Genomic DNA, 22,222 nt, shown 5'->3' on the forward strand with positions numbered 1-22,222 from the left:
AAGCAGGTTCTCCCTGAAACTTCTTCCATTCTGCAATATCCGTCCGATGTACCCAATGTTTCACCATGACCAATTGGGTAGATCAATGATACAAATTCCAATCAGGGCAGGCCAGCCCCCCAGAAACCTTGTTTACCTTCAAGTTCGATGACTCAATTCTTGCCTATTTATGTTTACACATAAGCGTTGTAAAGTGTGCATCCAATTCCCTGAGTGCCGCCGGTATATATGCGTGTCTAGCATTATTAATAATCGTTATAATGTGGACATCTCCTTTTGATTAAGTGCATTAATTATACCTGTAATCGAAATGGGAAGAACATCCCATCTCACCTGGTCTTTTATTTTCCAAGTGACAGGTTTATAATTCTACTTGAGGGGATCGGTCAGGTAATGTGAAATCCAGATGCCAAAATATTTAAATTTGTGATGTTTCTTTACATGAAATGGGCCTTTCTGTAATTTATGAACCTTCCTAGAGGCACCAAGTGATAATAATTCAGACTTTGCATAACTAATTCTGTACCCTGCTGCTATGCCGTATGGTTGTAAAATAGCTATTAGTAGCCAACAAAGGGGGTGTGGTGGCCTGTAAGTCAATGAGGAGGCTCAGAACGGGGTCTATACCACATGGGAAAGACCCCTCTCTGAACCTCCTCAGAGTGGGAGGCCACCATCTTCCCTTACTGGGAATCAGGTAAGTACGCCCCCGTGTCCCATGCCCTTTGCCCCACCCAACGTCCCTTTTCCACATCTTCAACACCCCACCACCCCCACCCCACTTACCTTCCGCTGCCACCTCCCTCGTAGACCCTGGGAACACAGGTGTTCTCAGCGCCTCCTCGAGCCGGCAATGTCCACCATGAAAAGGGACAAGGTACTATATGTACTTCCCTTCTCCCCGATTCATTGCGGCCATCTTCATTTGTAGTTTTTATCTTGAGCTGAGAAACAGCAAACACGTCATTTCTCAGCTTGAGATAAAACCACTGTTAGTACCCTGGTACACCGTTCCAGGGTACTCATAGCAATATACCCCCTGCAGGCGGGCATTACAGGTCAGGTAATGCCCCGGGGCATAAGTTAAGAACCTTGCTTTCCTTGGGCTTGTAACTGATGCCATCTGCTCTGGTTATATTACATAAATGGCACAAGGATCGATTGCTCTGAGTGCGGAATGTACACCATCTGCACAGACCAAACGTTTATGCCGAATGCCTTCTATCCCAAGTCCTATCAATAATCTGGATTGTCTGGCCATTGCTGGCAGGGGTTCAATAGTTAGTGGGTGTAACAAAGGGGAAAGGAATCATCCCTGCCTAGACCCAGAATATACTCTAAAGGGATGCGCGGTTACAGCAGATGTGCTGGCTACCACTCTGGGGGCCTTATACATAGCTCTTGTCAAGGATTGGAATTATCCTTTTAGACCGACTTTGTCCATGACCCCAAACAACATTCCCATTGGACCATCTTTCCCTTGCTTACCCACAATGCCCTGAATGAACCCAGCCTGGTGTCTCTGGATCAGGGCGGCCTGATAGCATCCCTTCCATTCTTGTTGCAAGCTATTTTGCCAACATTTTGGCATCAGGCTTTCATACTAATATGAGTATATATGATCCATAGGATTGAGGACCAGTGCCCTGCATGGGGAATAATTTAATTAGGGCTTCGTACAATGGTGATGTGAGGTCATTAGGTCAATTAAAAAGGTTAGTTTTGCCACCAGCCCTTTTTAAAAGCCTTTTAAAAGTCAATTGGTAAGCGGTCTGGGTCACTTGCTTTCCCTTTGTTTAATGCTGCAATTGCAGCTTCCACTTCATCAGAAGACAGTGGAGCTTTAAACTTCTCTTATTGTTCCTGTCCGACAAAAGGTAAGTCTTATCCCTCCAAAACGGGTTGCAGTCTCATTCACTCTTCAATGGATTTTTGTAGGACTAGACGAGCTGTGGCCATCATCTGGGATTAATGGTCCTTTCCTGATTTGTTTTTGACGTGTTATTGTTGAACCTTTTTCAGTGTGCGGTAGGCTTCTCCTCATTCTCAAAAAATTATTCTTTTACTTCAGAGAAATGTTTGTCCACCATACGTTCTGCCAGTTCATTACAACGAGCGCGTGCCCCATTCACTTTTATGAATGCTGTTAACGATCCCCTACATTTCCGTTTTTTTTTGTAGTTGAATTATTTCAGAGATGATTTCGGCTTCCTGTAGCCTAAATGATTCTTATTCATAAACTGACCAAGACACAAGTTGGCCACACAAGAATGTTGTCATTGTGTCCCAGGTAGCTCTTTGCAGGACTTCAAGGGAAACATTATTTAAAAAAAAAACATTATTTAACGAAAACTCTTGCATTTACTCCATTTAGTATCAAAGTGGTGCCAGTATTGTTTCTATTTCAGTTGAAATTGTGACAAGTAGTGTAAATAATATTAAAGAGATGAGCAGGGTTGGACTGGGACAAACAATTGACCCGACTCACGTGAAAAACTGCCCCACAATAGCAAATGGCAATTAGTTGCTTTTCACGACAGACTGTTTGAGTGCTATATAAGTGGGTGTTTTTGGTAGGATTTGTTGCATACAGGTAATTTGAAATCTCATTTGGTCAGTAACCTAATTTTCTTTCTTATCCAATTTTTCGGATAGCCTTTGGATCACTTGTACTGCACTGTTCATTTTTACAGGGAAGATACACACTTTCTTGTCTTTCCTTTACTGAGATGTTGCATCAACAGTTAGTTATCACAATGTCTACTTGCCTCACATCAATATGTGCTATTTTCGCATTTATCTGCTTGATTTCTCGCACCAGTTTCGTGACACTTTTTTTCAGGTTTTGATGCTGTCGTTTATATGGCGCATCTGGGCCATCAGTTCTGCCAGTTGTTGAGGGGAGGACACCATCTTTTTTTCTTTTCCAGGAAAGAAATATATAATAATAATAAATAATAATAATAATAATAATAATAATAATAATTTGTCATTTATATAGCGCTACGAACCCTTAGGTATCTGAGCGCTGCTTATTTACCCACGGTGTGTGGTGCTCACCCATGAGTCGGAGTTCCACCCATAGTGGCAGCCAGAGAACTGAGCATCTTTCTGCAGTTCCTGACAAGTTCACCTTGTTTGGCAGAGCTAAATCAGAGCAGCCAGTGCACACTCTGGTCACCTTCAGTACGAGTGAACTTATGACTCAATATGCATCTTTGTACTTGGTACCAATAGCATCTTTCGAGTTATTATTTTATTTACCTTGCATTGGATTAGTCTGAAGTCGATTTCTTTGGGTATATATAGATTCATGGTTGCAGCACACAGTGGCTTTGGGAAAGAGTTACACTCCGCTATGAGTTCCCCATTTCCAGAAATAGAATTAAGGTCCCACTGCCGTCACCTGGAGTGTCTACCTTCCTCACGTGTAGCAATGGCTCAGCATATGAATGCAGTCTCGCTAGACCTCAAAGGAATACATTGAGCAAAATGCATTCATTAGTCATATAGCAAACAAATTATTATGGAAAGCATTCTAAATTCTTCATTCCTCATAAAGTTAGTCTTTAGTCAAAATCTCATGTATGTATGTGTTTTGTATAAATCAAATTTTCCCACAAAGAGAGGAAGATCCAGAGAGAAAAATAAAACACTGTTTACTGGATTTAATCTGTTCGTGGATTATCAGTTTAGAGTACCTACAGCCTTTGAGATGCTTTAGAAATCGAAATGTTGGCAATCATCGCCAGAAGAAGGCAGTCTTGGTCGATTTCAGAACTTCCCACCACATTTTTTCCGACAATCGAAAACTATAGTTGGACTAATTAGTTCAAGGAGTTGGCAGAAAATTCCACCAGTCGGCAATGAATCGGCAAATACTACAGAATATGCAAATTATTCACCTATATATAGATGTGTTATCTCAAATTAAATTTATATTTCAGGGTCGCTATAAAGTGAGTCTCCAAAATTATTTTTGACCATATGAGCAGTGCTGGAAGTTAATACAGCTGCCGAACATTTCATTTTTGATTTAAGATAAAATATATAGGTTTAGGATTGCGCTCTCCCCAAGGAATTGTCAGTTAAGGTATTCTCTCAATGTAGGACAGTGGGTAATGGGAGGTTTCATCCCTGAAGATTTGGTCGCAGCCAATTCCATCACATTGTTTCAGCTGCATGTTGCTGCAAATTTATGTGGGGGGTGGGTAAGGATAATAAATACGGTGGGGAGACTAGAGGGGCCGGCAGGGGGTTCTCCCCCGCATATATTTGCAGCAAAATGGTTCAAAAGAAAAAAGCATTCGATGGATTTGGCTGCGAACAAATCTGCACGATGAAATCACATAGAACCAGACAGTGCATCCCCGTTTTTGTCTGCTCAGGAGATGAGGCCCAGGAGGTCTCTCAGAATGAAGAGTAATTCATCTTGGGCAAAGTTTTTCCCTCCTCTTCACAGTGGAGAATCAGAAGGCCTAGGAAGGCCCTGTGTGTCTTGGTCTGTCTCAGCAAAGGACACAATTTTTCATCAGGAAAGTAGGGAGTCCCCTCTCGAACAGTGGCTTCTCGAAACTGATAAACAACCTCCTGCCAGGCGGCTTATCAGTTTTGGCCAATGACGCAATTCAGATCATGGACCTCTTTCTCCTGGGCCATGAGCATAATTCTTCTCTCTCCTGTCCTTCTAAACTTCTTGATTCTTATCAGCCCCGGAATTGTTGGCTTTTATACAGTCTGGATAAAATATTTCTCTATGGAGAGTGCCTGTCACATTGCAAATGACGGAGGGCTCAAAACGCCATCGAAATTGAGTGTTGTCACAGGAGATGACGACTTCTCTGTGAAATTGGTACATTGTTATACAACATTCCAGTCTCATGGTGAGGACAAGCTTCGGCTGACCTGCAGGGACCTCGTACATGATGGGGTAGGGGTTACCAGTCCGCCAGTACCCTTGACCTTTATGGAGGAGTTAAGACTTAACCTGTCAAAGGAAAACATGGTTTAACTGGAAGAAATACAGGCGGAAACAAGCTCTCTCCCTGTGTTGTACCTCCAGGCCATGTTAGACAGGATTCCCCAGGTGTAGAGGGAAATAGGGAAATAGACTCAGTACGTGTTTCATCTCCGTCAGAGTCGACCAACAAACAGCATGTCTGTATCCAATTCAGAATCGGGCAGAAAGGCTTGAAATCTTTTGTATTCCTTCATGCCTTATTCTCAGAAAAAGCAGATGAAATCCATAGTGATTCATTGTAATGCCGGCATGACTGCTTATTTTCCAATCCATGGTGGAAGAAGTCCTGGGATCACAGGAATTGTCCTAATTACCGTTCATTTTCCCCCACCTACACATGGAGATAAAGACAGAAAGTTAAGCACACAAACTTAATTTTCATAGTTTTCTGTTCATGCAGTAAGAGACAAAAGCAAAATGTTGCTTTACTTTTTCTCAGTGAAAGATGGGCCTTTTTCTTTTTGAGTCCTGTGGCAAACTTAGTCCATAAATCATCTTCATTTTTGCCCCCGGAAAAACATTTACATTTTACACAAGTGTTGAGGTGGTCAGGAAAGCTCCCCATGATTATGAGGGGTTCGTGTTGCGCGCATTGTTTTGCTTACTGGGGGTGGCGGCGAGCTGGGCACCATGTTGTAATTTCATAGGTATCAAAGTGTAGTTATTTATGGATGCTATATGTTACTTTAGCTTGCACGCACATAGAAATATAAAATGTCAAACCCACCAAATGTAAAAAACATGCATGCACATTAATACAAATACATCAGGAATTCATGCATCTCGATATAGTGGATCTTCGCAAATGAATCAAACCCACGGTAGTCGGGTTTGTCTGCAAGGTGAACTTTGACTGTTCTGTGAGGTTTAGAAACCAGAGGAGGGGTCAATAAGCAACTCCACAACCTTTGCGGACAGCGCTGCAGGAACCTGCCATGAGGTTTATGGTTTGACTAATATCACAGATGCAGAAGGTAATCTCCTGCTGCATGGGAGTATGGTAGAATGGGTTTTCATTATTTATTTTAGCTAGCAGTAAAACACTGGGTGAGCCAATGAACAAGGCTAACTAATAAGAAACAAGGAGTTTTGCATTATATTGTCAGATGTGCTATGTGCGATAATGCAGCAGGGTATTTAGATTTGAATTTTCCACTTAGATTAACGACCTGGTGAATGAGATAGCATCACTAACACAAACAGAAATCATTCACCCAGCCTTCCTCATATCGCTGGGCGAACCATGTGCAAATCAAGAGTCACGGTTTAAACAGTTTAGGCCAGTTATTGCTGGTAATGATTCATGTTTCAATACCAATGTTTAACCATGTGCAGATGTCATGACTTACTACGGACAAATCCTAAGAAGAGGTGTGTAATGTATATTATTTGAAGATAACTTGAGATAAAACTGGGCAATGATAACCTAGGAATTGGGAAAAGATGGGATTTCTTTGAAGAGGTTTTTTCCAATCATGTTTCAGGGGTGGATTGCAATAAAGTATTTAAGAATGTTTTAACTGTTGCAAAATTGTATGAAAGATGTGAACTGATTTGGTTTTTTGAGACTTGGGTTAGTTTGGTCCTCCAACACCATCTAACTGCTGCCTGGAGAATTGTGCAATAAACTTGCTTTCTGTACAAACGTGTTGTTAAGTGGTATGCCTGTGCTCTAGCACCTTGAATCATCTTGTGTCCTTGATGGAATTACCAATAATGATCTTGGACCCAAATAACCAGACAGACTCAAAGAATATGGCAAATTATTACTTTATTATCAGCATAAAATAAAGTAGGGCAATCTTGCAAACAATAAGCTGTAGTCCACACACTCCTCCCCAAATTTGATTATACAAAAGTCTTATACCTCTATACGTGTCATCTATGACGTCATCCTACGTGGCAAACTGTAAAACCTATTGAAGGGAGGGATTGGTTAAGGGAACATATATATCTATATATTCTGTAAGTATTAACAATATTACTGGATGCCCCTTATCTGGTGGGCACGCCTTGAACCACCTCTAAATATGTGTAATACAGTTTATAGCAGAATAAATGGCAGTGGATTGGCCTATGTAACATTGTATAGCGTGTTGCTACATAGACCCTCTGGTTGGTTGGCATGGTTACCCAACCTTGGACTTTTGGCTCGTTAGCAGCACCTAAGCAAAATGAAACTCAGGTGCCGAGAGTAACGTCAGACTACTTCCCACTTTCCCAATTAGTCCACCATCTCTCATCGATCCAGCCCTAAGCCAAGGCTGATCCTTTGTAGTTGACCTTGCAACCTGTTCTCTATTCTGGAACTTTTAAGGGAGTGTAGGTACATAATTTTCTGCATCTGGTGCTTAATGAATAGCCCTTGTTTTCGACATCTGCATCACATGTGAGGAGACCACAAATGTGTCCATTTCTACCTTCTATTTACTGCTATTTGATTCAATTGTGCTGTGTCATTACTCCTCTCGCCCTCTAGAGACTGCTAATCCACTAGCATAGGCTTTTCACATCTTTAATTGTCCAAAATATGTCTTACGTACATGGCTTTTCCTTTTGACTCCCCTTGCGCCCTGGTCTGCCTGCGTGGTAGCTAGATTGGTTTCAATACTAGTCCGGCGTCCACCTTTTCATCATGACTGCCCTGGCCACGTTATGTTTTCTTCTGCAGCAAGCCTCTTTATGTCTGATCTACGTAACATTTCTGCGTATATACACTTATTAGTCCGCAGGTTACTTTATCTTCTTTGCATGTATGATTTCTTCATATTCGATTACATGTTTCTCTTGTTATTTCAGTTACATCTTCATTCTTTAAGTATTTGCATATCATTTCAGTATGTCTCAGTATCTTTTCTCCATTACGTCACTCTGCCCTCACCAGATTTCACGTATAGCTCTATGATGGCCAATGGTGTGTGCCAACATCCTTCCACTCTTTCAGTGCGAGGGTGCATTCGATACAGTTGTCTGAGTGCATATCATCTATCATACACTCGATGCGGTATTGGGATGATACCTGGTGTCCTACATTGGGCTCTTCTCCTGCTATTCTTGTATGACAGAGGTGAGGGGGCAGGAGCTAGGGATGACGTGTCCACCTGCTCCTCTACAGGCATATTTGGGTTAAGGTAATTGAAGGCCCACCCGCACACAAGCAGCACATTTGGGGCTAAGTGCTTTTGTTCAATCTTTAGCGCTAGTGCAAGAGTTAGATACTTTGGCCCCATGTGCATTTCCCTCTTCCTCATTGTCTTGATCCAAAAAGGGGGCTCAGCTTCTACAAGGCTCACTCTAAGGTAGTAATGGGTTAATATTTGGCTGTTTTATGGTTTTGTTGGCACTCAGTGGGCAAGGCTATATCAAACCAACTATCTTCAAGTGGGATTGTCCTGTGTGTTAAGTTTTGCTATGAAAAGGCTCGCAAGATCAAATGTCACGTTGCTACTTTGCAGGGGAGTCCTCTCTTGCTAGCTATATGTTCAGCTGCCACATGGGCTTCTCTGCATAGGTTTATAGCACATTACGGTCCGAACGTATTTGTAGGGGGGATGCCAACCTTAGTCGGTCCATCTTGTAGCAGTTTAAGGGGGCTTTTAAAGAATGTGAACTCTTTGAAAGGAAGGTATCCATTAAAACACACATTCCCAACCTCCCTCACCTTACATTATTTCCATTCTGATGAATATGATCTTCCCCACACAGACTCCATGTTCCTGCCCCTGCTAGTCCCCTCCTTGACTGTCCCCTCCTTGACTGTCCCCTCCTTGACTGTCCCCTCCTTGACTGTGATACTGTCATTACTCGTAACCCGAGTTGTGGTGTTAACTAAACACAAACAAATAAAGTGTCTTTTACATAAAGACGACTTTTATTTTGAAGCATTTTTAAAAAAGTATCTGTATTCTCATGAATAAACGTGTTTGTAAAGTGTTTTTTATCTGGTTACTGTGCTAATGACTTAGTTAACATCTTAGGAATTCTTCAGTTTCGAGAGTAAATTTTCCTCATTTTGTTTCCACGTTACCCTTGCACACAGAATTCCTGGGGGGCTTTGTTATTGTGATCTCTGTCTTAATAACAAAACACTTAGGGTTTGTGAGTTCATTTCCCAGAAGGCAACATGACTTTGTCATGTTCACTCTCTTTCTCATTCACAAACTGCTTTGGGGTTTTTACTTCAATTTCCAGAATGCTAGATTGCATTTCTAATCGCAATCTCTTTTCCATTTTTAAAACTCTTTGGGATTTCACTTTCTATCCCAAAAATGCAGAATTTCATTCTTATTTGTAATGTGTTCATCATTCACAGAAAACGTGGGAGTCCATTTGCAAGAAGGGAGCATTGAATTCATATGTACAATCCCTTGCTCTTTTGCATGACGCTTCGTGACTTCATCTTCGATTCCCAGAATGCAGAAGTAGTATGTAATCTGTTTCTCATTAACAGACAGCTATGGGAACTCCAATACCCGGAAAGCAGCATTTTCATCGCCCGTTTGCTTCTTTATCCCTTGAATTGAGCACTTGAATAGTCACCTTAACTTTTCTGGTTTCTCTATATGCAGTCCCGTTTTCCATCTCAGAGTTCTGGCTGTGGCGTTCCACTCCCTTGGTGCTCTGCAGCCCCTGGAATGTCAGACATGGTTCCCAGTGGCATGTAAAACTTGCAGCATCTGTCACTATCAGTGCTCCAGATAAGATTTTGAGGTGCAAGTATTTTACTTTCTATTTTTATGATAGGACAGTAAATGCAATTTCAACATCATAAAAATGTGTTTTCTCCTTAGCAAAACAGTGAAAAGTATGTGACAGGCCGTAGTTTATGATTCTTTTCTCTCATCTCTCCAGAACTGTAATCAAAGATGGTCCACCCTCCCCTCATTGGACCTCAATGATGTCATGTCAAACTAAGCACCCAAATTAAGGGTACCACAGCCTAGATACATTTATACTCAGAATAAATCTCTAGTGCACACAGGCTTTCTCTGTGACTATACATGTCCTCTGCCTTATCTGCAGCAACAGAGATGACCAGGAAGGCTGTTCCATTGTATGCCGATTAAAGGTAGGGTAGCCAAGGAAGTCATGGGTGGAGCTGAGCCAGAGCGGAGTCAGGGAGGCCTGGCTTCACCTGAGACTTCTAAGCGCTATAATTCAAACAAAATAGCACATCTGAGACAGTTTCAAGATTGCAAGGCAACATTTTAATACACACATATAATACACTTGAGCGGACTTCAGGTTCATCCATGACCAGTATTTCATGAAGAGTGGAGAAATTAAGTGCCTGAATGGTTCACCATGATGCTTTTTATACAAACCGAGCCTGCATCAACATAGGTCATTTGTTATTCATTTGTAAAAGATAATAATGCAAATATGGTTAAACTCTATGCACAGGAATTCAACCAATCTTTATCTGATCTCAAGAGGGTAGGACAAATGGCATATTTCGACAGATGTTCCTGCTATGTCAAGAGTCATTACTTTGCTTATGGCTCAACTGCATACTTCATCCACCAGTTCACGGATAGTGACTTGTGTTTGAGGTTCTTAAACAAAGAACCAGCCTGCCCTTCATTCCAACAATGGTCACCAGATTTGCACAGCCTTTAAAGATACCATTCATGCTTTTAACAAGAATGGAAAGGCTGGACACTATCACTCAGTGTTTAACTAACCTCTGCTTAGTGCGGTCAACCATTACATAGCATTTAGCCAAGAGAATTAAACCATATTGAAACAGGTTTTCTTACTTCACTGAATGGCAGGACCTGCCTTTAATGTTATTTAACCTAAGTTTATCCGTGAGGGCCAGGCGGCTAAGACATGCACTCTACATGGACCCAGTCTTTTCTTGTAATAACCCCTAAGTGTAATGACTGATGGAAAAGGCCACAAACACATTTCTATTTTGATTCATTCTGTGAAATCGACAAGTGCAACCCCTTTTGAACATCGCAAGAAGACAGGGGTTTGATTGCAAAAAGGGATTTAGCTTCGGGCTAAAAAAATGCTTATTTCTATTATATTTTGAAGTGCCAAGCTGGCAAAAAACACCTATCACGCGTCCTGCCCCCCAAATCCCCCCAACAATGCCCACAACTGGTGTTCCATTTTAGCAGATATGGCAAAGAGATATTAAATGATTAGCCCAAGATTGCACACTTTACTTAAGGGACGAAGCAGAGATTCTAACCCATTCTGCATTTTACACACTTGAGCACACATCGTCTCAACTCTAGTTGGTACACATAGCTTAACGTTTGACTTTAAAGACCTAGAATAATACTCTATTTTACATATAGGATGTTATTAGTACACCAATCACTAATATAAACCTACCTGACAAATATAAATTCATATTGGAACATGTTAAGTTAAAAGAAAATAGGCTTGTAGCTTGGTTTTCACCATCCAGAAAAGAAGCCTACAAGAACATGAATGCAAATGGAATGCTTGTTTGGAATATAAAGTAAACTGTACATTTTAAAAAGGGGATGGGCTCACTTTGTGATTCAATCTGTCTAGGAAAAAAGGCACATATTAAAATGGGGCTGAGAATATGGTGGGGGTCGGGTATAAATGAACCCATCCTGTTCACAAAGTTTTGAACTTATTAGAATGGCTTTTCACAGACCGTTGGCCATTTCCCACTCCTCAATGCATCTGCTCTCGCCTTTGAACACCTTCCAATATCAAACGCTCTGTGGATAACTTAGGTTAAGGAATAATCTGTTTTTTTCGAGGAAACAAAGTAACTAGTCTCTGTTGCCATCAGTGAAGTAGAAGGAAAACCGTGACGACCATAAATCTATTCACAAGTGCAGCAATTATTTAGGCTTCAAGAGATGGTCTTGTTTTTTTTTCATATAACTAATAGGTGGGCATTAATATCATGGGCATGCACAGGTGTTATTTTCAGCCAAAACAGTATTTTTGCAAAGAAACTGGTTTAAATACTTGACTCAGACAAACAAATGCATGCTGCTTTTACCAAAGTACAAACTACATCTCTAAATCAGGGTGTCCTTGGTTTGTGACAGGCACGTGAAGTCTCACTTTGTAATGGGTGCTCTTGTTTGTTAGGGAGAGAGGTGTTTTTGAACTCTGACTTTAAAATCATTATTGTTCATTTTTACTTGTCACATCATTGCACCTTCTTTACTTTCAGTTGTAGCATGGCGTATCTTAATGTTAATGACATGTGTATGATTCTCACTCTAGTTCTATACAATTAATGTGGTGTGGTATTTTGGAGAGAGGGATTCAGAGGCCTGCATTAGAGGCATTGTATTATAAGTGTACCTTGCCGCTACTGCAGTGGTTTAGAATAGACCCGCTTTCCTAACCTACCACTACACAACTCAGGACACAGCATTCAATAAAAGTTACCCTGAAGCAGTCATGCACTTTAATGAACCCACTCATGAGAGAAAGCATGCAGTATAAATATTCCCCAAAGAGCAGGCAGGCACCCCGAATGATCAGCTCTCCACCTCCCCACCCATGCTGATCAAGATAAAACAGACCGCAGCTTCCAGATATCTTTTCCGGGAGAGAGAGAGACTATTCAATCCAACAGGCCTTTAGATTAGCCAACGTTCTGCGCTTCAGGGTTTGAGAGAGAAAAGGAAGCCTAATGAAGTGTACGGACCATACTGACTTTCTCTTCCATTTTTCCTGGAAAAGATCTGTCTCCTAAAGCTGCACTCCTTGCTTCCCAATTGGCTTCAGGTTCCTGGCTCCTATGGCTTCCAGATTTTGGATTTTGCTAGCTGTCTGCCTCCCAACAATGGTCACCTTCTCTCTGTGCCTGACCTTTATAGGTCAAGTTCGCAGTTATCAATGTGATTGGCCCACTGTGTACATTTTCTGTAACATGTCTCTGTACTGATCTCTCAGATTGGTTCACAGGTAAGCCCTTCCATCTAGAACTTTACTTATAAGGTTTGTGGACAGGAGCCATTGCTACTCTGCTTTCCTCAGCCAAACCTGGGCTATGAGGATAGCCCGGGGCAACTTGTTTGTCTTGGAAGCAAGACAATGCAGAGCAACACAGGTTCGAATCCCGGCCCGATGCTTAGAGACTGGTCTCTAGTGTTAGGCGTATAATAAAAGATGAATTAATGTAATTAATTAAACCTCTGTCCTCCAGGTCAGTAACCACATCGCTCATATGCACCCTGTAATTGTTTGATGATTTGTGCTAAGATTAGCTTCTAGACATGGCTTTCTTCCTCTGGTTTCCAGCTGCAACAAAGTGGCTATTATCTCATAACCTTGGACCCCTTGTCTTTGAGGTCTCGAAGTGGTCACCAGCCATTTCAGGCTAGATGGTTCTGGAACTCCTCTTTCTTTAACTTTCCTAAAGTGTTAGTGCAATATACAAATAATAAATGAATGATGGGTTCCTCCTGGATACACATTATATCACAGTCAGGGCACAGAGCCTTTTGTTTTAGAGACCTTTGTAGTATCCCCCATGTATTGCCTCCACAGAGCTTGCTGCTCCGCTCGCTGGTTGTTTGTGCATCCTGAGATGCCTTTCCAGTTCTGGTGATGAAGATGGTGTTCTGACTTTTTCACACTCTAGCCAACTATGGGATTTTCCCCACTCTAGTTGTCACTAACAAAAAATTTCACAAGTGTGTACGTCATGCAAGGTGGTCACTGGGATTCTCCCTCCTAGTAGTCAAAAGAGTGCCCAAACTAATTTACAACCACTACATTGTCATCTCCGGCCTGCTTCCAACAAACTCTGGGATTTTCAAAAATTAACCAACCTATTCTATTTCAGTTTTCTACCTTGCAACTAAATGTTATTTCAAATTTCTAGTTCTTCCTTAACTACTCTAATGTAACTCAAATAAAATGTTCTACTCTAGTTACATGAACTAGTGCCAAATCACCCCCAGTCCTCCTTCGACTACTCCAGTGCAAAAAAACCTGATCAGAATTCCATCTGCATCTGCCTCTTTTAATCTGAAGCCAAACTCAGAAACATGCCACCTAAGCTCAGATGAAAGTTCAAGGAAATTGGGTCTGACCGAATCTGCAGAAATTCTGGGGTGGTTTGGATTTACCTGAGAAACTTTGACAATGACAAGCAAGAAGCAGCACTCTTATACCTGCCCACATTTTCACAGTCAATAGACCAATAGATCAAATCATGCCTTAATTAATTGTATGCCTTTTTTATTGCAGTGGCACAATGGCTGAAGCAAATGTGTACATGGATATGCCACACCACCACCATGTAAGTTTAAACTATATCATTTGTTAGCAGTCATTTAATGGAATTTTGATGTGCAGTCTGTATTACAGTATACTAAGCAGTTATGAATAGGCTGCTGTTGCCATTTAACATTTGTTGAGTGTTCTTAAAGTTTAAGTAAATCTTTCTTAGATTATTCACAGAAAACCTCCTTATCATTAGAGAGGTGGAGTTGCGTGTCATACTACATTGTCCCTCTTTACTACTTCCAACAGCAACAACATTATTAAAGGATGTACTGCCAGAGGATCTGCAGTTCAGAACAGTGTCACTTCATCCTTCAACCAAGGATCACAAACTAGACATCTCATTCATGAATTAGAGGAAAGAGAAATAACTCACTAAATTCACCTTCTTTAAACTAAACCAGACAGCTATAGCCACAAAAACGGAGGATGTGTGTTCCTTCCATGAACTCCAGCTGTTGCGTCAGTCTTTCTACTAGCTGGTCAGGTTTACAAGAAAAGCAAAGGCTTTACATTATGCCAAGATATTAAAACCTATGTCATATATGTTACTCACCTGTCGGCGAGTGGTTTCAGGCAAGCGACCAGGAAGGAAGTACTGGATGTTGATTGAAGAGCTCGAGATGGAGCCTCCACCTGAGCCTCCTCTCTGTTGAGGGAATAAGCTCTTTTTGATTATATGACCCTCAGCTGTACTGAATTACAGACTGAGAGACTGATCACCCAAAAGAGCGGGGAGAACACACCGCCACGGACCCAGCTAAAAAGAAAAGGACAATTGGTAAATACTTGGAAAAAGCAAAGATCATCAAAAGAGTAAAGCCTCTCAGAAGCAGAAAGTACCTGGGTCACCCACTCCCCTTATCATCGAAAAGGAACAGAAATGGAATTTCCCCTGTAAGTACAGAAAAGAGATTAACTTCTATTTTGAGGATTCGGGTAAGAAATGAATAGATTCGGATAGGAATAGAAAATAGAAATGAAGGAAGTCTTACCAGCAGAAATTGGACTGGAGTTGAAATAACCTAAACTAAAACAACGGAGGTACAAAACAATAAACAGGAAGATTAGTACGGAAGCTATACCCGGGCGGCACGAGGGGCGCATTAGATACGGGTAGGTGCACTGTATTCAGCAAGGCGTCCCTGTGTGCACTTTCAGAAAAAGAGTTTTTGAGTTTAATCAGCAAAGCGTCCTTGCGTGCACTTGAGGGAGCAAATCCAAAACCTCGGAATGGAGTCGAAATCCACAAAAGAACCCTGGAATGGTACAGTACACAGTACTTGAAGTCAGCTGGGTAGAGAAGGCGGTGATAAATAAATCAGGACAGGAGGAAGGCAATCCAGTAAACAGGCAGCAAAATTCGATACACAAGCGGGCTAATGACGGTACAGTATCAGGAAGAAATCAATCCGTAGGACAGGCAAAAGTCTGGTACACAGGTAGGCAGAAAACAGTACAGAATCAGGAAACAAGCAAACAGTAGAACAGGCAAGGGTCCGGTACACAGGAAGTCAAAAGTATTTGAGAATTCTCAGGAATTGGTACACGGGAAGGCTGGAAGGCACGGAAGACGAAACTTCGGATGCCGGTTGCAACTTTAATCAGAAGCAGCGTCCTTACCGCTGCAGTGCCTAATGTACTCAGGAGGTGGAGCGCCGTAAGCCCGTCAGAGCTTACGTTCCGAATAGTCGGAACTACATGCAAAATTAGGTTTCCTGGGAGTTGTAGGCAAAGGCTAGGTTGTCGATACCTTTGATGTTGTTGAGCCAAACCTCCAAGGTAACCGCCACCGAGAGAAGTAAGGGGCTGAAAAACGTCGGGTATTGTGGTGAAGCGTCACAACTTTGGTAGGTACCTTGTTGATTTGTTTCACCTGGCGTGATGAAGAGGTGCGAGGGTCACTCAGACCCCGATGTGTGACAATGTAGTTATAGAGGCTGGTTGACGAATTACTTGAGATTAAAATATTGGATATCAGAACATTCTCCATCGCTGAGGAGAGCGTAAACTGTCATAGCACAGCTGGCTGAAGACATCTCGAAACAAAATACATTGATACCGTAACAAACTATAGTGTCGTGCTAGGGAAGATGAAGGGTGCAGTTTATGAGGATTTTCTAAATGCCATATTGTCCATTGAAATTTGTCTGAGATGACATATTCTGATAATGTACACGCACTAGCGTTTACCATCAAATAGCTATTTTTTCCAAGGTAAAGCAGTATGGCAAATACATATAGAATCAGATCTTATAAAGTTAACTAAGTAAAAAACACATGTAAGAGTTAAGGAACTGTATCAATATCTCAATCTATAAAACTTGGTACACCCCTAGAGAAAACAAGAGCAGTTAACTTAGAGGCAATAGAGGAAACCAATTCCCCCAGGTGAATCTTATCTGAATTATTGTATACATATAAACACCTCTGGCCTGATTGACAAAAATATTTTAACATGGGAAAGTTCCATTGAAAACATTTGTAGAAATCAGGCCCCTTGTCTATGTTGGTAAATATTTTGTTTCAAACCCTGTTTTGGGCGTCTTTGCTTAATAAACAAAGCAATGATTGATCAATTTATTTCTTTTTATATCCAGTAATTTGCAGTAAGAAGGTATTTCTTAATTCAGAATAATTTCATTAAAAAACATTATGAAGTGACTATCAAAGGTTTCCAAACTACAGAATATCTATTTAAAACATGTTTTCATATATAATACAGTATACCATCACCTCTCTTTACATCAACCTCAAAAAAGTGATCAATTAATTCAATAAAAACAGCACACATTATTGAATACACATCTCAAATTTCAACATCTATAGATTTAACTGCACGTCAAGAAGATGTATAAATCAATATGTTTAGCTGCGTAAATTCTTTCATCAGATGGCAAAAGTATCTCTATATGTTCCAGTCCATAGGACCATGATGTTCTTTTTTAGAAGGCAACATCATTTATTGAGTAGAGCTTCTGGTCTAATCCATTCAAAGTGTGGTATAAGGCAGTCTACCCAATGCATCATTATATTTGATCTGTAAATGTACAAAAATATCATTGCCATGGTTTGACCATATTTGGATAATCAAAATGTTTTAATTTCTATGAATGGCATCCCTCCTTGTATCTGGAGGACGACCTTCGAAAAGAGCTCTTCCCTGGAGCTGTTACCTTTTTGTTAAGGATATCAAAGAAGTAGCAATCTTCTGTGTGCCCTGTGAGATAGTAGAGCAGCAGAGACTACCATTAGGTCACTAGATTTCATGGCAACAAGACGTCTACTCTCTTTTATTTCACTTTAACATCACCCTCTGGTTTAGTATGTATGTACTTCCTCTCTGCAGGATTCTAGCTTAACTTAGATATGCGTCCTGCCTTTATCTTTTAAATGAGCTGTACTCCATGTGCACCTGGTCATGCAAAAGAGCAGCAAAGTGGTGTACAATTGACTTCAGTGCTAAGTAAAATCTAAAAGGCAGCAACATTTCAAGATATAAAGAAATGTACATAATTACTCAAAACATGTTCACCTTTTTACTATGTTTGTTTGTCATAAGGCATCCTAGGAAGGATGACCCAAAGTGCTTGGGTTTTGATCCCCACATGGACATTATTAATATGCGGTCTTCTTTCAATTTATGGGCATTCAGTTGTTGTCCTAATTAATCCTACATGTGGAACAGATAAATGCCCAGAGGCTCGATGACACTTTAATTTCACAATGTCTATCAACTACAACAGATTGTTCCATAAAGGGTTCCCCACGGGAGAACTTTCTCGCTCAAGGGGCTGGTTTAGATATATGCTTCCATGAAGTTTCCCCCACCTGCCGTAGAATAAAAAGAAAACATCTTGGTTCAGGAGTTGTAGTAGGATCCAGGGGTATCAGGTAATAATGTCCCCATACATAATGTCCCCATACATAAAGTCGCCGGGAAAAGCCATTGGCGACATTATGATGTCCGCTGCTCCCCATGTAAAAAAAAGGCAACATTGTTGTCAGGAGACATTTTTGTGGGGACATTATTTCATGGAACCAACCGAGTCTGGGCTCTAGAGCCTTTGGCTGTTTAATGAAAAACAAAGTCTCATTTGATTGTGCAAGATCTGCTTATATTTTCGAGAACACTAGGTACATATACTTTAGATGAGGATGAGGATGGGCACTCCCATTCGGTTTTTAGAAGTTCTCTGGCCAGCTGAGAGCAAAACAGAACATGGTTTTGCAATTGTGCTGATGCTGGAAACCAGGATCATGTGGGTGAAATTCAAAATGACTGCTTTTTCATAGAGCTGAATAATTAGCCTCTGTATCATAACTAACGGAGGAGAATCACAAAATTCACTACTTCACAGATGACTACACATGCCCACAGTTCCCACAGGACATGAGGAAATGAACAGCTGAGGAAAAAAAAAACATTAGCACCCTAGAATGCTTATGCTGAGTTTTTTGTTTTAAGATCGAAAGTTTTAAGATAAAATTCACAGCACTGCTTAAATGGTTCGTGAATAGAGCTTATTTTCCAAGTGTATTAACTCCGCCTTGGAGGTTTACTGCATTGAATGCTAATGTTGTGGAATAGGTATGGTGCATCCATAACATTATTTTAACGCATTATTTTTTTCACTACCCTTCTAAGGTATTTAAAACAAAAGGTTAACCACAGTGTTAACCCCTTTTCAATGAATATTCAATTTACAGCGATAGCAACCAGTAGTTATGCTTATTATGTTTGGGGGGCGTGGCCAGCATGCATGCTGTAAGGACAGGCTCCCGCGGAGCTCCGTTCCGAGATCCTTGCAAATCGAGCTAGTATCGCTATAACTGGTCTGCAAACTTAAAAAAAACGAATAACATCGAATGGGAACTGATTACCAACACTTGACCCTGTTCCTGGGGTGAACCGGGGCAGGGAAGGCTGAAAACGCAAAGCTGGACGCTGAGCCCCTGGGTCCCACAAGATGGCGGCTCCCGCCGTGGAATAAGAACGAAGCTACAGAGGCCTAAATAACCTTGCGGAGCGCGCCAACAAAGGACTCTTTACCACACCGAAGCCGACGGGGCGGGCCACTCGTTCCCCAGCTGCGGAGAAACCACAGGGACTGAAATTCGAGCCCAGCGATACCGGCGCCGAAGGCACTCCGGGGAGCCGTCGCCGCGGGAGGAGCGAGGGCCGGAGAGACGCACTCGTGGTGCAGTCGAGCGGAGCTGATGGGAAGATCGTAGAAACACCGGGTGCAGTAAGTGAGGCGGAAAAGAAGCGGGGACCTCGCCCACCACCCAGATTTGGGGCACGGGTACGGGTGCGCGACGGACCCCACCCCACACGGCCAACCAATAAGCAGGGGCCGCCAACTTGACCCACGGACCCGCTACCCTCCGCCCAAAGACACGAAAACCATAACGCAAACCAAGAGCCGCAGGGAAGGCCTGCATAGCTTGCGGAACCGGACCCGGCATAAGAGACTGTGGGACCGGACACAGAGGATGTCTCCCCCCCAAAAATAAACCGAAATTGGTTTATGATGGATTCCTTCACGACAGTCAGACCCCAAAGACAATCACAACAAGACCGGGAGACCTCGGAAGAGCCGCCTCAACAAGAAGAGGACCTCAAACACACGCAAGTCCTGCAGGCAATAGCGGCCCTCCGCACATCAGTCGAAGGGAAGATAGAGGAGGTGAAATCGGACATACAGCTCATGCGTCAGGATGCCCGAAACCTAACTGAAAGGGTCACAGCGATAGAAACTACCCTGCAAGACGACGTGGAGAGTACCCAAGATCTAAAGATAAAAGTCCAAGACTTGGAACAAAAATTGGTAAGGCTGGAGGCACGCTCCGAGGATGCCGAGGGTCGAGCCCGCCGTAATAACATTCGTATACTGGGGGTTCCAGAGGACTTGGAAGGCCCAGACCCGACAAAATTTATCGAAACATTGCTACAACAGGAAAATGGTCCAGGAAACCTCACCCAGGGGTTCTCCGTTGAAAGAGCCCACAGATCTCCCCAGAAACGCCCCCCACCCGGCTCACACCCACGCCCAATCATTGCCAAAATTTAAACGTTCGCGACCGGGAAACTATATTGCGGTACTCCTGGAGAGATCAAGAGGAAAGACTTGACAATAGTCATGTACCCAGATTATACCCCCACAGTGCAACGAATAAGGAACTCCTTCATCCCAATAAAAGCACAATTACGAAAGGTCAACCTAAAATACATGTTGCTCTACCCGTCGCGCCTCAAAATTCTGTACAAAGGAAGAGCGATATTTCTGGAGACCCCAGCCGCAGCAAACATGTGGCTCGAACATAATAACCTGGCTGATGGCAAGGAGGAACCACCACGGTCAGACTTGGGCTAACTACGCACCCGCCATGGCAAGAAGAGCAAAGCGATTCCCCCACACGAATACAGACAGCAGACAATTATACTATAATTGAGTCCTACTGTGATGTAAACCAGATCGGATAGGAGCTCGGAGGACCACGCGAAATAAAAGAGAGGCGACCCACCCCACCGGAATCTGTGCAGGCAATCCGCCTACACACTACCTGATCCGGAAGGCCAGGAGTGGACTGGAAGGCTCGGGACCCCCTGAGCGCTGCAAGTTGAAAGCAACTGCTAGGGGCAGTTCGTGTTGTTTTTTGTTTGTTTTCTCCATTCACACAATGGGAGTTACTCAAGTTAAAAAGTCTCCAACAGGTGTAACAGGTGGTGCCGGGGAGGACGGGCACGGAGAGAAGAAGCCAAAAAGGGGTGAGCGAATGGAAGAGGTTGACGGTTGCTGGACTGAAGCAGCGGAAATCCTATTAACCCACCATGGCAACTAGAATAAAAATAATGACTTGGAACATGAGGGGCTTGGGAACTTACCTACGCCGGAACAGAATCAAGTTCTACTTGAACAGAAAGGGAGTGCAAATAGCACTGTTGCAGGAGTCACATTGCACGGCAGACTCTCTGGCCAAATTAGGCGAGCATTGGGGAGGACAAGGAATTGGAACCACCTACTCCAAATATGCCAGAGGAGTATACACCTGGATTCACCCCCAACTCCCATTCCATTTTATTAAGTCCGAGATAGATCCGGAAGGCAGGTTTGCGATACTGTGGGCCAACTAGAACAGGAAGAGGTATGTATAGTGAACTCCTATCTTCCCAACACTAATATTCCGGCACATCTGAACTCAATGTATCCCAAAATCACCCCATACAGGCACGGCATCTTTTTTTGGGCAGGGGACTTCAACTGTGTACGAGATCCCAACCTTGGTAGGTCCCAGCCCCACCCGAAAGGTCCCTCAGTAGCCATGGTAGCCCTATCCCTATTAATAGACGGTCTAGATCTTGCTGACACATGGAGGGAGCAGCACCCCAACGCTCGGGAATACTCATACTTCTCCTCCCCACATGACCTTCATACGAGGTTAGATTACGTTTTCATTAGCAAAGAACACCTGTCACAAATAGACAGTGCACAACACCTAGGGAGAACCATCTCAGACCACTCGCCACTTCTAGTAGAATGGAACCACGCAGGCCCTAGACCCCCTATCCCTATGTGGGGAATGGCGATTGACGCCCTGGGTGATCTGGCATTCAGGGAGGAGCTGCACGACTTTATAGACAACTTTATAGAGGTAAATACCGGAAGTGTCGACCACCTGAGCACGATGTGGGACGCCCTAAAAGTAGTGATAAGGGGGGAAACTATAACAAAAGCGGGAGGTATTACTGAGGCCCTAGATGCAGACATCACGGCTGAAGATATAACAGAGGCGATTAAATCGCTGGCCAACTGCAAGACCCCTGGGACCGATGGGCTACCCGCTGAGTTTTATAAAGCGTACGAGACCTCCCTAACACCTTTATTACATGAGGTTTTTCAAGAAGCATATGAGAGAGGGATATTGCCCGACAGCATGAGAGAGACGCTTTTG

General features: G+C 42.6%; 1 protein-coding gene across 1 annotated transcript in view; it reads left to right on the top strand.

Moving 5' to 3' along the window:
- NFKB1 (nuclear factor kappa B subunit 1) overlaps positions 1–22,222 on the top strand; it is an 887,546-nt gene that overhangs the window by 137,216 nt on the left and 728,108 nt on the right. The window contains exon 2 of the mRNA XM_069630690.1: positions 14,231–14,282. Coding sequence (XP_069486791.1) covers positions 14,238–14,282 — 45 coding nt within the window. The 5' untranslated portion in view covers positions 14,231–14,237. The remainder of the gene's footprint in view (positions 1–14,230; positions 14,283–22,222) is intronic.

The sequence above is a fragment of the Ambystoma mexicanum genome, chromosome 6q (assembly GCF_040938575.1).
Source record: "Ambystoma mexicanum isolate Mex_15411 chromosome 6q, UKY_AmexF1_1, whole genome shotgun sequence".
Lineage (NCBI taxonomy): Eukaryota > Metazoa > Chordata > Amphibia > Caudata > Ambystomatidae > Ambystoma > Ambystoma mexicanum.